Below are 17,357 nucleotides of genomic sequence, written 5' to 3'. Positions count from 1 at the left end.
ATGAAACCCAATTGCATTCAATCTCTTTCCCAAGATAATTGAACACTAAGCATTAAGAACGAAATTCCTTCTAGAAAATCAAAGAGAAGATAAAGAGAAGAAGAATTATTATCAATCCATCAAGTACAACAGAGCTCCCTCTCTCAATGAGAGGGAAGTTAGCTACTCATAGCTCAAAAAGTACTCAAAAGTGAAGTGTAAAAGTGGATCTAAAACTGACTGCTTAACCCCCTTCTTCAGTACTCCCTGGGGTATTTATACTACTCCTAGTAAAATAAAAGAATTACAAAAGTGAAAAAGAAAAATTACATTTTGGAGGGAAAAGAAAACACTCAATAAGCGTGACTTCTTAGCTGGCGTGTGGCTAGCGCTTTACTGGCGTGTCATGTGCCCTTAATTTCTAGCTTGGTGTGCCATGCCCAATCCTTCGAGTGGCACGCTCATCTCTCTATCAACCTTGGCGTGCCACGCCTTCAAACTCAGGTGGCACGCCCTTTGCCTTTTTCCACTTTTCTTTGCCTCTGGAAACTTGAACTGGCGTGCCACGCCTAGGGTCTAGCATGCCACGCCCGTGCTCTATGCTTGGCTAAGATTTTCTAGAGAGTTGCACTGGCATGGCACGCCCAGGGTTTGGCGTGCCACGCCCCTTTGTGAGTGAGTGGTTCCTCTGTTTGGCGTGCCACGCCACGAACTCAAGTGGCACGCCCCAATGCTTCTTTGCCCTATGAATGAAACTGGTGTGCCACGCCTAGTTGCTCAAGTGGCACACCTAAGTGAAGAATGGTGAATGGCGTGCCACACCTTCGATACCAAGTGGCACGCCCCATGTAATTGGCCTCCTTCATCCTCTCTGGAAACTTGTACCAGCGTGCCACACCTGAAGGCTGGCGTGTCACGCCCATAATCTTGCCTTGATTCCAGTGGTTGGCGTGCCACGCCTCAGTGATAGGCAAAATTGTCATTTACTCTTTTCATAACTTGAACAATTCTTAGCAATGGCTCCAAAGACTTGGCGCACACTACTATGGTTCACTCACATTCTTCACAACTTCGCATAACTAACCAGCAAGTGCACTGGGTCATCCAAGTAATAAACCTTACGTGAGTAAGGGTCGATCCCACGGAGATTGTTGGTATGAAACAAGCTATGGTCATCTTGTAAATCTCAGTTAGGTAGATAATAAATGGTTATGGAGTTTTCAAAAATAAAGATAAATAAAGCATAAAGTAAAGATAGAGATACTTATGTAAATCATTGGTAGGAATTTCAAATAAGTGTATGGAGATGCTGTGTTCTTTCTGAATCTCTGCTTTCCTACTGCTTTCATCCAATCCTTCATACTCCTTTCCATGGCAAGCTATATGTAGGGCATCACTGTTGTCAATGGCTACATCCCATCCTCTCTGTGAAAATGGTCTAAATGCTCACTCACAGCATGGCTAATCATTTGTCGGTTCTCGATCATGTCGGAATAGAATCCATTGATTGTTTTGCGTCTGTCACCACGCCCAACAATCGTGAGTTTGAAGCTCGTCACAGTCATTCAATCCTTGAATCCTATTCAGAATACCACAGACAAGGTTTAGACTTTTCGGATTCTCAAGAATGGCCGCCAAAGGGTTCTAGCTTATACCACGAAGATTCTGATTAAGGAATCCAAGAGATACTCGCTCGTTCTAAGGTAGAACGAAAGTGGTTGTCAGTCACGCGTTCATAGGTGAGAATGATGATGAGTGTCACGGATCACCACATCCATCAGGTTAAAGTGCAACAAATATCTTAGAACAATAATAAGCTGAATTGAATAGAAAATAGAAGTAATTGCATTAAAACTCGAGGTACAGTAGAGCTCCACACCCTTAATCTATGGTGTGTAGAAACTCCACCGTTGAAAATACATAAGTGATGGTCCAAGCATGGTGATGATTGGATTTTTGATGGTATAGAATTTTACAAATGAATTCTCGTTGCAAGTATAGTTTCTAAACCAACAATAATCCTTTCATACAAAAGATTGTTTGTCACAAGTAACCAACCCCTAATTTTATAAACCGAAGTATTCAAACCTCGGGTCGTTCTCCCTATGAATTACAATAAAGTGTCTTGTTATTGGTTATGAGTTATTCTGGGGTTTTGGATAAGAAGCATGAAAAGTAAATGGCAATGAAAATAAACTAACAACTATAAAAGGCTCTTGGCAAGGTATGAAAACTAGAAGTCCTATCCTAGTTATCTTTCTCAATTGTGATGAGAATTGTTCATTGCTACCACTTAGCTAACCCTTACTAAATAAAGGAAAGTCAAGTGGATGAATTGACTTGAGCCACAAGTCCTAGCCAACTCCCAAGGAAAGACTAGCTTTAGTGCACTCCAAACCAATTAGCAATCCCTCCAATTATCAATCAACAAAGGAATTAGATAACTCAAGTGAAACTAATTACTCTACCTAGGCAAAGAGGAACAAAATCTACACTAAAACTAAAAGAGACATTTCAACAAACACATAAAGTGCAATAGAAGTAAACATTATTAAATGCAAGAATTAAAGGAATCTACAACTACAAAAACAAGAGATCAACAATAGAAAAGTAAAGAAGACACATTTAGTATGAATTACCTCTTATTGAATTAGAAGAATGTAGAAGGAACAATACTAGATCTACAACAAAATATAAGAACAACATAAAGGAAATTACAACAAAAGAGTAGAAGAAGATGAATGTAGCAACAAAGAATTGAGAGGTAGAAGTAGAAGAAAGCAAAGATTAAAACCTAGATCTAAGAACTAAACCTAATCCTAATCCAAAGCCTAGAGAGAAGTGAGAGCTTCTCTCTCTAGAAACTACTTCTAAAACTAGATTATGACTAATGGTAACTAACATTTGTTTCCCTCTTCACTCTTTGGGTTAAACAGCATCAGAAATGAGTTGGATTGGGCCCACAAGGCTTTAGAATTCGCTAGCCACGTTTTGCTTTAAGTGAACCAGGTGGCAGCAACGGCGTGTGCGCGTACTATGCTCGTGCGCGCCACCATACGTGTAGCAACTATGACAAATCTTATATCGTTTCGAAACCCCGGATGTTAGCTTTCTAACCCAACTAAAACCGCATCATTTGGACCTCTGTAGCTCAAGTTATGGTCGTTTAAGTGCGAAGAGGTCGGCTTGACAGCTTTCCGGTTCTTTCATTTCTTCATGAGTTCTCCAACGTTTCATGCTTTCTTTCTTCATTCCCTTGATCCAATCTTTGCCTCCTAAACCTTAAATCACTTAACAAACATATCAAGGCATCTAATGGAATCAAGGAGAATTTGATTTAGCTATTTTAATACCTAAAAAGCATGTTTTCACTCTTAAGCACAATTAAGGGAGAAGTTATAAAACCATGCTATTTCATTGAATAAATGTGAGTAAAAGGTGATAAAATCCCCAAAAATCAATACAAGATAAACCCTACAAATGGGGTTTATCAATCTCCCCACACTTAAACCAAGCATGTCCTCATGCTTAAGCCAAGAGAGAAACAAAGGGTATCAACATTTATTCAATGTAAATAAACTATATGCAACCTAAACTATATGCAACTAAATGCAAAATGGTTTTACCTACTTGGTTAAAAATAAATCAATCTCCAAGACATGCACAAGTAGGGTCAAGATCTTATAACGATTCATGAATCCTACCAATTCGAATATCAAAATGAAGTTCAAGTAGACTTGCAAGAAGAACGCTCATGAAAGCCGGGAATCAAGGAATTGAGCATCGAACCCTCACCGGAAGTGTTTGCACTCTAGTCGCTCGGTGTTTGGGGTTGATTCTCCCGATTCTCCCCTAATCATGCTTTCCAAAATTTGTTTTTCATCTAACAATCAACAATTATTTCATGCATGCATACAATTATCATGAGGTCTTTTCTTTAGGTTGTAATGGGGCTAGGGTCAAGGTAGGGTCATATATGGCCAGTAGACTAAGATTTTAATCTTTGATTAGCTTAAACTTTCCCACCTAGCCTATATAATAACCTATACAATTAAGTACTAATCTAACTACCCATTTTTCACTTTTCCACATACTTATGCATTCTCTTTTCATTTCACAACACATATGCATTGACTTTTATTTGAGCTTTACTTTGGGACATTTTGTCCCCTTTTTTATTTCTTTCTTTTTCTTCTTTTTCTTTCTTTTTTTTCTATATTTTTTTTCCATATTGTTTTTTTTCTTTTTTCTTTTCTTTTTCTCATTTTTTTTATACAAGAGCATCAATGCATAATGGTTTACATTTGATCAATACATGAGTATGTACCCAATTCCCAATATTTACACTAATAATACAAGACTACCCTTTTATTCACCCAATGTCCCAAGGTTCCCACACTTGAATGATACTCACACACACTAGCCTAAGCTAATCAAAGATCCAAATAAGGACTTTTATTGTTTTCTGCTTTAAGGCTTGTAATGTGCTAAATTAAGAACAAAGTGGGTTAATCGTTGGCTCAAATTTGGCTAACAAAGGAAGATAAAAGGTAAGGCCATTTGGGTAAGTGAGCTAATGAAATGATGGCCTCAATCATATAAATGCATGAATACACAAAATAATGGACATAAAGAATCAAACAAATCAAAGATTACAATCATAGGAAGAGAATAATGCACACAAGAAGGAAAATAAGTGGTTATAAGATGTAACCACACCATTAGGCTCAAATCTCACAAGCTTGTGTTCTTACCTCAAAAACCATGTTCCAAAATAAATTCATTCAAGCAAGTTCCACAAAGTATATTTTTTTCAGATTGGTAGGGTGCCCTAAAACGGTTTCTTGGGAAAGAAATCATCACCCTAACCAAGTAGTCCTAACAAAAAAAAGAAGTGCTAAAAATATGTACAAATTCTAACTAACATGCAACCTATCATGCAACGCAATAGCTAATCTAACAAAGAAAATAAAAATTTGGTGTTGAAAAGGAAATTGTTACCCATGGAGATCGGTCGGACGACCTCCCCACACTTGAAGATTGCACCGTCCTCGGTGCATACAAAGAAGAGCAGGGTGGATGGGTTGCTATAATTGATGAGCTCCTTCAAACGGTTGTGCGGATGACTTGTTTGTTGCCCCATTTAGAAACTTTCCTTTCCTCCCGTATTGGTGGCCAACCCAAAAGGAAAGAAAGAAAGAAAATGAAGCCTACAACAAAGATATCAAAGCAATTAGAACATAGGCGGGGACTAATGCCAAATAAGAGTATGATTCCCTACTACATGTTAGCTAAGCATGTGAGTGAGAAAACAATGTAAGCTAAGGCATATCAACTAACGCTTGATGCAAGAGTAAAGTTAAAGCATGAAAAACATATTGAGCATCAAGATCAAATAAGAATTGACACAAACAAGATTAGTGATAAGCATGAGGGCATTTGGTCCCAACCTAACTCAATGATGATGAAGCACAAAAACAAAGGATAATGAGTTAGGAAGGACTAAAGCACTACCTTGTGTGTGGAACAAAACATTTCAATTAATGTTAAACAGGTCACAAAGCACCAAGATAAAGCAAGAGAGTCTCAATAATTGAGTATAAGACTTCAACACCATTATTGAAATGACTTAAAAAAAAACGAAAAGATGCTACAAAAACTAAATGAAAATGGGAAGAGTAGAAGTATGCGAATGTGATAAGCAAAAGAAAATGGAAGGGGAGAAAAAAAACTCTTTTTTTTTTACCGACGCGTGCGCGTCATGCACGTTTACGCGTCAATGGGCATATTGGTTGAAGGACGCGTACGCGCCAGGTGCGCGCACGCGTGCATCGAGTTAGGCTGGAGGCATAATGTCGGCCCAAGTCTGGCACAACTCTCGGGTAAAAGTACCAGGAGTGTGGATCGTGCAATCGACGCGCGCGCACACAGAGTGCGTGCGCGTGCATGCCAATTTAAGATCATGTGCGCGTTCGCGCCGGGTGCACGCACGCGTGCATAGACTTGTGCCTTAGGCCCAATGTTCGCACAGTGCAGGCCTAACTCTCGGGTTTTTGGCCGGAGGTGAAATTTTGCATCCACGCGTACGCGTACAGTGCGCGTCTGCGTGGATGGTCGAAAAATGCTCAGGTGCGCGTACGCGTTAGGTGCGCGCACGCGTGGATGGTGTTCTGTTTTTCAAAAATTTTTTCTAAGTTCTTGCACCAATCCAAGCCTTTCAATCCTCCAAACAGCTACCAAAACACCCTAGAACCTTATTCAACATACTATACTACTAACTAAACTCAATAGAACAATAAAAACAAGAAATTAAACTAATTCTACCAATATTTTCAAAAGATAAAAAATGAAAATGAGAATCTACCTACAATAGCAACTCAATTCACTTATTAACAAAACTAAAAGAGTATGGAAAGAGTTTACCATGGTGGGGTGTCTCCCACCTAGCATTTTTATTTATTGTCCTTAAGTTGGACTTATGGGGAGCTTCTTATCAAGGTGGCTTGTGCTTGTACTCATCTTGGAACATCCACCAATGCTTGGTCTTCCAATAAGCTCCATCATTCAAGATTAATAACTTCAAGCATGGGTGGAGTTCCTCACAAGCTATGAGCTCCCAAAGGCAATCCTCATGTATTCCAGGATCCCATATCTTGTTTCTACACCCATCTTTGAGTTGATTATCATTATTCCACTTGGGTGGCATAATCTTGGAATTCTCATTTAAGCAACCGAACATCATCCTAGACCCAAGCAATCTAGCTCTATACCAAACCTTGCAATTGAGCATTGAACATGCAACCATGATGAACCTAGAATGATGTTTCCAACCCCTACACAACTCTTTCCTACTCTTAACTCCACAAAGAGCTCTAAGTTGACCATCATTTTCAATTAAACCATATTCAGGTGAGAAAGTAAAGCTTAGGGATAAGAATTTTACCCACTTGAATGTTGTGTTGGATGGTGACTTGGGAAGGGAGACCTCCCCACACTTAGGCAATGCAAGGTCTACTTCTTTAGGCTCTTCTTTAGTTGTTTCCACCTCTTCACAAGCTTTTTCAGTTTCAACCTTTTCCCCTTTTTCACTTGGCTTGGTGTTGTCTTCAAGAACTTTATCTTGCCCAATGGGAGGTGATTCAATTTTGGATAGGAATTCATTGATGAATGAATCCATCTCTTGATCAACCTCTTCATATTCTTCAATTTCAATATACACCATGTCAACTTTTTCCTCTTGGTAGCTCTCTTTTGATTCACTCTCTTCTTCATTGTTCACCAAGGGTATGGGAGGTTGTGCACACTCTTCTATAATTTCAACCCCATGTCCAATGGGAGAGGATTCCATTGTAGAGAGAAATTCATCCATGATTGAATCCATCTCTTGATAAGCCTCTTCCAAGTCTCCAACGATGATATGTCTTGGAGGTTGCGCACCCTCCTCAACATCAATTTCAAGCTTCTTGGAAGAGTGCTCCATGATGCTACATTCCCATGGACTTTCAACATCTCCTAAATCTTCAACCACTTCTTCCTTTTCTTCAATGATCATAGACTTCTCCAATTGTTCCAACACAAAATTTGATTCCTCCTTTTCCACCGAATTTTCCAATTTCTCCTTCATACTTTGCTCTTCTTTTGACCTTTCACATGTGGTTACGGAATTGCCTTGAGTCTTCAAACATTGGTGGGCTAGAGTATGCACCACCTTGGTCAAATTGGTCACAAACTCAAGTGTATCCCGCTTCATAGCTTCTTGTCCTTGAAGTAACAAAGTGAGAGGATCGTCTATTGGGGCTTGTGGTGGGTAAGAAGGCTCATCATTTTGGAGAGAGGGTTCATAATAGGAAGGTGGTTCTTCTTGGTAAGGTTGTGAAGATTGTGTGTATTGAGGTGGTTTTTGGTAGTAGTAATCTTGGAATTGTGGTGGTTCTAAAGGTTCTTACTCATAATGGTTATAGGAGTATGGTATGGTTGCTTGATCATATGATGGATATGGATCATAGGAAGGTGCTTGGTATGGAAAGGCTTGTGAGAATGGTTGAGGTTCATGTTGAGGGTGAGATTCATAAGCATTGATGGTGGTTGTTGAGTGTCACAAAAAGAGTCATCATAGCCGTTAAATTGACATGCATTAGGATGGGAATTATACCTATAAGTATCCGGAGGTTGTTGCCAATAGGAGTGATCAATTCCTTGAGGTTCCTCCCATCTTTGTTGGTTCCATCCATAATGAGTGTCATCATTGAGGTGCACATTTCCTACAACAAAACTAGAACCAAACTCATAGCCATAGGGAGAATTCATTATGAAAAGACAAAATAAAACTAACAAAATCTAGTAAACAAGCAAAAGACAAGCTATTTACAATATTCACATATGTACAATAACCAATAACATAACACCATTGCAAATCCCCGGCAACGGCGCCATTTTGATGATTGGATTTGTGATGGTATAGAATTTTACAAATGAATTCTCGTTGCAAGTATATTTTCTAAACCAACAATAATCCTTTCATACAAAAGATTGTTTGTCACAAGTAACAAACCCCTAATTTTATAAACCGAAGTATTCAAACCTCGGGTCGTTCTCCCTAGGAATTACAATAAAGTGTCTTGTTATTGGTTATGAGTTATTTTGGGGTTTTGGATAAGAAGCATAAAAAGTAAATGGCAATGAAAATAAACTAACAACTATAAAAGGCTCTTGGCAAGGTATGAAAACTAGAAGTCCTATCCTAGTTATCCTTCTCAATTGTGATGAGAATTGTTCATTGCTACCGCTTAGTTAACCCTTACTAAATAAAGGAAAGTCAAGTGGATGAATTGACTTGAGCCACAAGTCCTAGCCAACTCCCAAGGAAAGACTAGCTTTAGTGCACTCCAAACCAATTAGCAATCTCTCCAATTATCAATTAACAAAGGAATTAGATAACTCAAGTGTCACTAATTACTCTACCTAGGCCAAGAGGAACAAAATGTACACTAAAACTAAAAGAGACATTTCAACAAACACATAAAGTGAAATAGAAGTAAACATTATTAAATGCAAGAATTAAAGGAATCTACAACTACAAAAACAAGAGATCAACAATAGAAAAGCAAAGAAGACACATTTATTATGAATTACCTCTTATTGAATTAGAAGAATGTAGAAGGAACAATACTAGATCTACAACAAAATATAAGAACAACATAAAGGAAATTACAACAAAAGAGTAGAAGAAGATTAATGTAGCAACAAAGAATTGAGAGGTAGAAGTAGAAGAAAGCAAAGATTAAAACCTAGATCTAAGAACTAAACCTAATCCTAATCCTACTCCTAGAGAGAAGTGAGAGCTTCTCTCTCTAGAAACTACTTCTAAAACTAGGCTATGACTAATGGTAACTAACATTTGTTTCCCTCTTCACTCCTTGGGTTAAATAGCATCAGAAATGAGTTGGATTGGGCCCACAAGGCTTTAGAATTCGCTGGCCACGTTTTGCTTTAAGTGAACCAGGTGGCAGCAACGGCGCGTGCGCGTACTATGCGCATGTGCGCCACTATACGTGTAGCAACTCTGGCAAATCTTATATCGTTTTGAATCCCCGGATGTTAGCATTCTAACCCAACTAGAACCGCATCATTTGGACCTCTGTAGCTCAAGTTATGGTCGTTTAAGTGCGAAGAGGTCGGCTTGACAGCTTTCCGGTTCTTTCATTTCTTCATGAGTTCTCCAACGTTTCATGCTTTCTTTCTTCATTCCCTTGATCCAATCTTTGCCTCCTAAACCTTAAATCACTTAACAAACATATCAAGGCATCTAATAGAATCAAGGAGAATTAGATTTAGCTATTTTAAGACCTAAAAAGCATGTTTTCACTCTTAAGCACAATTAAGGGAGAAGTTATAAAACCATGCTATTTCATTGAATAAATGTGGGTAAAAGGTGATAAAATCCCCAAAAATCAATACAAGATAAACCCTACAAATGGGGTTTATCACATGGCCGAGAGGCCAGCCTCCAAAACGTGATCAATAGTCTCCTAAGATGAACAACTGATTAAAACTGAGACCAAAGATGTCTAATACAATAGTAAAATGTCCTATTTATACTAGACTAGTTACTAGGGTTTACAGAAATAAGTCTAAATGTAGAAATCCACTTCCGGGGCCCACTTTGGTGTGTGCTTGGGCTGAGCTTGAGCTTTACACGTGCAGAGGCTTCTCTTGGAGGTAAACGCCAAGTTGTAACGTGTTTTTGGCATTTAACTCTGGTTTGTGACGTGTTTCTGGCGTTTTACTCCAAAATGCAGCATGGAACTGGCGTTGAACGCCAGTTTGCATCCTCTAAACTCGAACAAAGTATGGACCATTATATATTGCTGGAAAGCTCTGGATGTCTACTTTCCAACGCAGTTGAGAGCGCGCCATTTGAAGTTCTGTAGCTTCAGAAAATCAGTTTCGAGTATAGAGAGGTCAGAATCCAACAGCATCAGTAGTCCTTTTTCAGCCTCCTATCAGATTTTTGCTCAGGTCCCTCAATTTCAGCCAGAAAATACCTGAAATCACAGAAAAACACACAAACTCATAGTAAAGTCCAAAAATGTGAATTTTGCATAAAAACTAATGAAAACATCCCTAAAAGTAGCTAGATCCTACTAAAAATTACCTAAAAACAATACCAAAAAGCGTATAAATTATCCGCTCATCACTCAGCTTCAAGTGGCACGCCAAAGTGAGATGATTGGGTTGGCATGCCATGCCTACGATACCAAGTGGCCCACCTAAGTGAGATTGAGAGGTTGGCGTGCCACGCCTTCGACTTCTAGTGGCACGCCCAGTCTTTAGTTGCCTTCAGCTCCTTCTCTGGATTATTGTACCAGCGTCCCACATCATGCTGCTCAAGTGGCACGCCCATGCATTTGTGCACTCTTAAAGCATGGCGTGCCACGCCTGGGTTCTCAAGTGGCATGCCCAAGTGACTTCTTGGAGCTGGCGTGCCACGCCTTCGACACCAAGTGGCACGCCATAATGGAGGTTCTTCTTGAGATGGTGAGTTGGCGTGCCACGCCCCTTTGCTCAAGTGGCATGCCCATAGTAGTTGATGGGTCAGGCATGCCACGCCCCTTTTGTGTCCTCCATTTTGCTCTCTGGAATTTTGTACTAGTGTGCCACGCCTAGTCCCTGGCATGCCACGCCCATATGCATGCTTGGACTTCTTCTTTGGAGTTTAGTACTGGTGTGCCACGCCTAGCTCCTGGCGTGCCACGCTAGTGCATTTTTGTGGCGTTTGCTCCAAGTGGCACGCTAGTTTCACACGCCTAGCTTCTTGTTTGTCTTTTTACCCATTTTTGATGCCTTTTTCACCTGAAATTCAGCACAACTCATCTCAAAGTAGTGTACCATAATATTCATCAAATAATGCATGAATTGTACTGATCAAATGAGATTTATGCTCTTTTATGGTCTTCTTTATGCAAGAAAGAATGGTAGATGATGCAAGTCATCACAACACTAAATTTAAGCTTTGCTTGTCCTAAGCAAATCAATGTGAGTAAACTTTTATATCTTGAGGCCTTGGTTTCGAATGATTGTAATACAACTAAGAGTAAAACTATGTGTCCAACACATGTATGAATGTTTTGATTGTCATGGAACATTCTTGGATCCTTGAGGGTTCCTTCAGGTATAGGCTTCAGGGGTCCTTTCTATTGATTGACTCCTTAAAGTAGTAAGGGTTGTATTGCTTTCTTGACCACGACTCTAAGTGTTTTGTCTCAAGACAACCCTTTAATTAGGCTTTCAATTATCACTCCCAAACCAGTTGGTTTTAGGGTACTAGGTGTTGAGACACCCCTAAGAATTTACTTGCCCAGGTCTCTTCTTAACATATCTTCACCACAAGCATCTACTAAGATCATTAATTTTTTTTGAGCTTTTTAATGTTTCTTTTTCTATCCCAGTAGTTGATGCTCAGAGCCTTGGGCCTTTATTGCTTACTACCTCTTGGTTCTATGGATATTCAAGGAACACCCCTTAGTCTTCCTTTGTTATACCTTCTAGGACTAGTTGTTCTCCATGACTCATTTTTTTTAGTTCATCCAAGGTTCTACACTTAGTTTCTTGTTTCTTAGTTTGTTTGATAATCCCTCTTAGCCTTGGTCTCTCTTATTGTTTTTTCACAACTCACAGTAACTCTTATGGAGACAAGCTCTACTTTTTTTTAAGTTGAAATGAAGACTTGAAATACATGGCATTTTCTTTCTTGTAAAAAAAACTCATAAAGACTTTAAACAGGAATTAAAACTAAGCATAAAACATAAACTATCCTAGCATGATTATTTAAGAAGTAAATAAAGCAAAGGCTTAAACAGAATTCAGAAATTGGAAAGTGTCAACCATAGGACTCAATAACTTTGAGTAGCTTCATCTTTAGTTCATTGACCCTTTCTCTTTGTCCTTCTTCTTGGAAGGGGATGAGCCACCTTCACCGGCCTTGGAGGAACCTTCCTGAGCCTTGGTATCCTTGGGCTTCAAAAATCCTAGCCTCCTCATGTAATTTCTTTCATCTTCCTTATGTTTGGCTAGGATTTCCTCTTGTCTTGCACTTAGCTCTTCCATCCCTTGCATGAAGGTTGGGTATCCTGGGTTTAGAGCGGCTACAGTGTTACACGAGTGATTCAACTTTGCTTGTGTGTTGATGTCATACTGCCTCCTGGATATGGTCCTGGCATCATAGAGATTTCTGAATTCAGCCAGGTTCCTCTGTTGCCACTTGCCTTGCTCTGCTATTTTGTCCAGTGCACTTCGCACTTCTCCCCAGTCAAATTATTCTTGCTGCTCCTTCCTCATATGCTCCTAATTCCCTTGGAGTTGTTGAATGTTCTGGTTGACTTGGCTCCATTGTTGTTGTTGAGTCTCCTTGAGTTGATTGACATCTTCCCTCAAGTGGTGTAGGACTCCCTTCATTTGGTGTACATCTCCTTGTAATTGCTTCCAGTTGAATCCCTCTGGAAATTGCTGATATTGGTAGTTTGGTGGTGGTTGAAGTGCTAGGAAGTGAGGTTGCTCTTCTGCCTCTTCCTCTTCTTGTTGTTTTTGTGGTTCATGAGCATGAGCTCTTCGTTCTCTAGCCCTATTGAGTGGGTGGACAGCCACCACTTTGGCCATCTTTTTGGCAATTATGCCGACTTCCCCAGAGCCTCCGGTAGCACAGCCGAGACAGCGATGGGTTCTTTGCCCCTGCGGGGATGGAGCGAAAGAAGCTTTGAGAATTCAAGAGAAGGTCACGGCGAGACGAGCCGTGCTTCACAAGCACTTCATCAATGATCTTTTCAACTCCAGCCTTATCACATAGCCTCTGTATAATGCTGGGGAATGCTAACCTTGTGTTGTCACTGGTGCTTTTCAGCACTTTGTTGATGTTGTTGGTGATCATCTCCCCCACGTTGATGTTTTCTCCTCTCATGATGCTGTAGATGAGCACAGCTCTCTCCTTGGTCACCTCTGAAATGTTGGATGTGGGGATTAGTGGCCTCCTCACAAATTCTAGCCACCCTCTAGCTTGGGGGCTCAAATCTCTTCTCCTCAATTAGTTAGGTATCCCATCCTTGTCATTTATCCAACGCACATTCATCACACAAATTTCATTCAGGATCTCCTCAAACCCAGGGTCTTGCTGCTTCATTCTCTCTTCATAGCTCCGAGTGGAATTTGTCCTCTTCACCATTAGCATTCTTTCTATGCTAGAGGGGCTGTAGTCAATGGACTTCCCCCTTACATAGCTAATGTAGCCATAGTGTTGTCTTGGTTGAGGCATTGTGTTGGCATAGAATTCCCTCACCAAGCTTTCTATCACTTTCCTCGGTGGTTGTATAGAAGTGACCAACCCCTATTGTCGATCTCAATGTTGATTTCAATATGCTCATTCCTTCCTAGTTGAAACCCAACTTCTGGAATGATTTTCCTGTCACTCACCGAACCATAGAATTGATTTTGGTTGAATGCGGAGAGGAATTTATAGTCATTAAAAGAGCTTGAGGATCCAGAGGTTGGTTCCTTAGTTTTTCTTTTCTTTGAGGCTGAGCTTTTTGGTGGTGCCATTAAGTTGGGAGAGTGTGCTTAAGGTTGTAAAAAAATGGGGGTTGAAAGAAAGAGAAGGCAAAACAAGGTTTTGCACCAACCCCAAACTTAAGACTTGATTGTCCCAATCAAGAAAAAAAAGAAGAAAGTAGGGGATGAGAGATAGTAGAAGATGAAAAGAGAAGCGAAGGCGAGGGGTGTGGGGGTTGTTGAAGTGGGAGAGGAGATGGGGGGTGAAGCTTTTATAATGGGTGAATGGTATGGTTCGAAAGGTGGGAAATAAAAAGGGTTAAATGTTTTCCCACTTTGGGGAGTGGCACCTAGCATAGAAAGAGGCGCCAACTCTTTTCTTAGTGTCATTTGCATGTGTCGAGTTCCAAGGGGCAAGTACACTTTGACTTCCTTGCTTTGTGAGTTATTTACCATGTGGGCCCCATCTTCTCTTCTGAAATTGAAACTGAACCCATTAGTAATGACAAAAGAATCCCTTCACATTCCTTCTCATCAAGAATGAATTGGATTGCAACTGATGGGTGTCCCTTGGGACACCAAACTTAATTCTTTGGCATCTTAATAAATTGGTTTCATCATTGTGTATTTAATGTGTTCATAAGAGTGGAATAACATTAATCTTTTCATTTTCTTTTGATTCCAATTCCTCTGAACTCATTAAACCACGTTCATATTTTTATCCAAAGCATTAAGTGCTTTCAAGTTGGGTGACTTAGGCTGCTATGTGATCTTTGGTGGTGGCCACACCAAACTTAATCTATGGGCTTCATCTTCAAAATCAAACTATTAATTATTTGTAAGCCTAGATTAAGTGGGTGAGAGGCCACACCAAACTTAGCACTTTAGCTAGTTCTCAGCCCATTCACTCATCATTAGTTATGCATTCATCAAGTTGCAATTTCCAAATAGAAAGAAATAAGAGAGTGTAAAGAAAATCTAGCTATCAAAGCTAATATCAAACTTTCCAATCTACAATTGTAAACTAATCCTAATTACTGAAAATTAAACTATCTAAAGCAACAAAATTTAAACTACTTCTAAGAAAATCAATTAAATAAAAAAGGATAAAGTGTTGGGGTGCCTCCCAACTAGCACTTCTTTATTGTCATTAGCTTGACATTCCTTCATCTTCAGCTGAGCTTGTAGCTCACTCTCTGTTCCTCCAAGGGGCTTCCCAAGTAGTGTTTGAGTCTATGGCCATTGACAGAAAAAGTTCTCTGAGTCTTGTCCTCCATGAGCTCCACATGACCATAGGGAAACACTTTGATTATGGTGAAAGGTCCTGACCATCGAGACCTAAGTTTTCCAGGGAAGAACATGAGTCTTAAGTTGTAGAGTAACACCTTCTGTCCTTCAGTGAACTCCCGTCTTGCTATCTTTGGTCATGCCACCTTTTTGTGTTCTCTTTGTAGATTTTTGCATTCTCATATGCTTGATTTCTAAACTCTTCCAGCTCATTGAGTTGTATTAATCTCTTTTCTCCAGCAGCTTGCTCATCAAAATTCAGTAGTTTTAGAGCCCAGAAGGCTCTATGCTCCAGTTCAACTGGCAAGTGGCAAGCCTTGCCAAATACTAGTTGGTATGGTGACATCCCAATGGGGTTCTTGAAGGCTGTCCTGTAGGCCTATAGACCATCGTCTAGCTTCTTAGACCAGTCCTTCCTTGAGCTTCCAATAATTTTTCGAGAATCCTTTTTAGCTCCCTGTTGGAAATCTCTACTTGTCCATTGGTCTGCAGATGATAAGGGGTTGCCACCTTGTGTTTGACTCCATATCTGAGAAGGAGTGTCTCGAGTTGTTTGTTGCAGAAGTGTATCCTTCCATCACTAATGAGAGCTCTGGGGACTCCAAATCTGTTGAAGATATTCCTTCTCAAGAAGCTTATCACAATTTTGTTGTCATTTATTGAAATGGCTATGGCTTCTACCCACCTTGAGACATAATCAACAGCCACCAATATGTAGCTATTTGAGTAGGAGGTTGGGAAGGGTCCCATGAAATCAATCCCCCATACATCAAATAGCTCTAGCTCTAGTATGTATTGTTGTGGCATCTCATTCTTCATGGTTAGATTACCAGCTCTTTGATATTCACCACACCTTGACACCATTTCCTTGGCATCCTTAAACATTGTTGGCCAGTAAAATCCGGATTGAAGCACTTTTGCTGCTATCCTTTCTCCACTGAAGTGACCTCCATATGCTGACCCATGGCACTGCCATAACACTTCCTGACCTTCTTCATGGGATATACACCTTCTTAGGACTCCATCAGTACAATTTTTGAACAAATAGGGGTCATCCCAGATGTAGTGTTTGGCATCCTTGATTAGCTTTCCCCCTCATGTGCTTATTGATGTTAGTTGGTAGCTCCCCAATAGCCTTGAAGTTAGCTATCTCTACAAACTACGGGGCTACTCGAATCATCATCAATTATTCATCAGGAAAGCTTTCATTTACTGCTACTTGCTACATTTCTTCTTCTTGTGGGATTCTTGAGAGGTGGTCAGCTACCTTGTTCTCTGTTCTGCTCCTATCTTTAATCTCAATATCAAATTCTTGGAGCAGCAGGATCCACCTTATTAGTCTAGGTTTAGATTCTTGTTTGGTAAGCAAGTATTTGAGTGTTGCATGATCAGTGAACACAATTACTTTTGAGCCAATGAGATATGATCTAAACTTATCAAAAGCAAAAACTATGGCTAAAAGTTCTTTCTCCGTGGTGGTATAGTTCCTTTGATTCTCATTAAGGACCTTGCTGGCATAGTAAATAACATGTACTAGCTTGTCTTTCCTCTGTCCTAGAACAGCACCAACAGTAAAATCAGATGCATCACACATTAGTTCAAAGGGAAGATCCTAGCTTGGTGGTGCTATAATAGGTGCAGAGGAAAGTTTCTTTTTGAGTTCATCAAAGGCTACCATGCACTCTCTATCAAAAAAAAAGGGAGTATTTGAGACAAGTAGGTTTCTAAGGGGTTTTACAATCTTTGAAAAATCTATGATAAACCTCCTATAGAACCCAGCGTGTCCCAAAAAGCTTCTGATTGCTTTGACATTGCAAGGTGGAGGTAATTTTTCAATTACTTCCACTTTTGCCTTGTCTACTTGATGAGTGGATAATTTATACGCTTTTTGGCATTATTTTTAGTATGTTTTTAGTATGATTTAGTTAGTTTTTAGTATATTTTTATTAGTTTTTAATTAAAATTCACTTTTCTGGATTTTACTATGAGTTTGTGTGTTTTTCTGTGATTTCAGGTATTTTCTGGCTGAAATTGAGGGACCTGAGCAAAAATCT

At 39.8% G+C, this 17,357-nt stretch overlaps 1 protein-coding gene across 1 annotated transcript; it reads right to left on the bottom strand.

Annotated features, from left to right (window-relative positions):
• Positions 1-15,696: 15,696 nt before the first annotated feature.
• On the bottom strand, positions 15,697-16,897 carry LOC130962944 (uncharacterized). Its single transcript, XM_057889101.1, has 2 exons — positions 16,530-16,897; positions 15,697-16,312 (listed from the first exon to the last, which is right to left on the bottom strand). The coding sequence occupies exons 1-2, from the start codon at positions 16,895-16,897 to the stop codon at positions 15,697-15,699; spliced, it is 984 nt and encodes a 327-aa protein (XP_057745084.1).
• Between the last annotated feature and the right edge of the window lie 460 nt (positions 16,898-17,357).

This window comes from Arachis stenosperma, chromosome 2 (assembly GCF_014773155.1).
Source record: "Arachis stenosperma cultivar V10309 chromosome 2, arast.V10309.gnm1.PFL2, whole genome shotgun sequence".
NCBI classification, from domain to species: Eukaryota; Viridiplantae; Streptophyta; class Magnoliopsida; order Fabales; family Fabaceae; genus Arachis; species Arachis stenosperma.
The sequence above is the reverse complement of the archived record's forward strand: the minus strand, read 5'-3'. Positions and strand labels throughout refer to the sequence as shown.

Bases quoted from the DNA above. Each gene is read 5' to 3' on its own strand.
- LOC130962944 (XM_057889101.1), bottom strand. From the start codon at position 16,897: ATGTGTGATGCATCTGATTTTACTGTTGGTGCTGTTCTAGGACAGAGG. The intron at 16,313-16,529 runs GTAGCAAGTAGC...AGTCCTAAGAAG, and splicing joins ATCCCACAAGAAGAAGAAAT to GTGTATATCCCATGAAGAAG.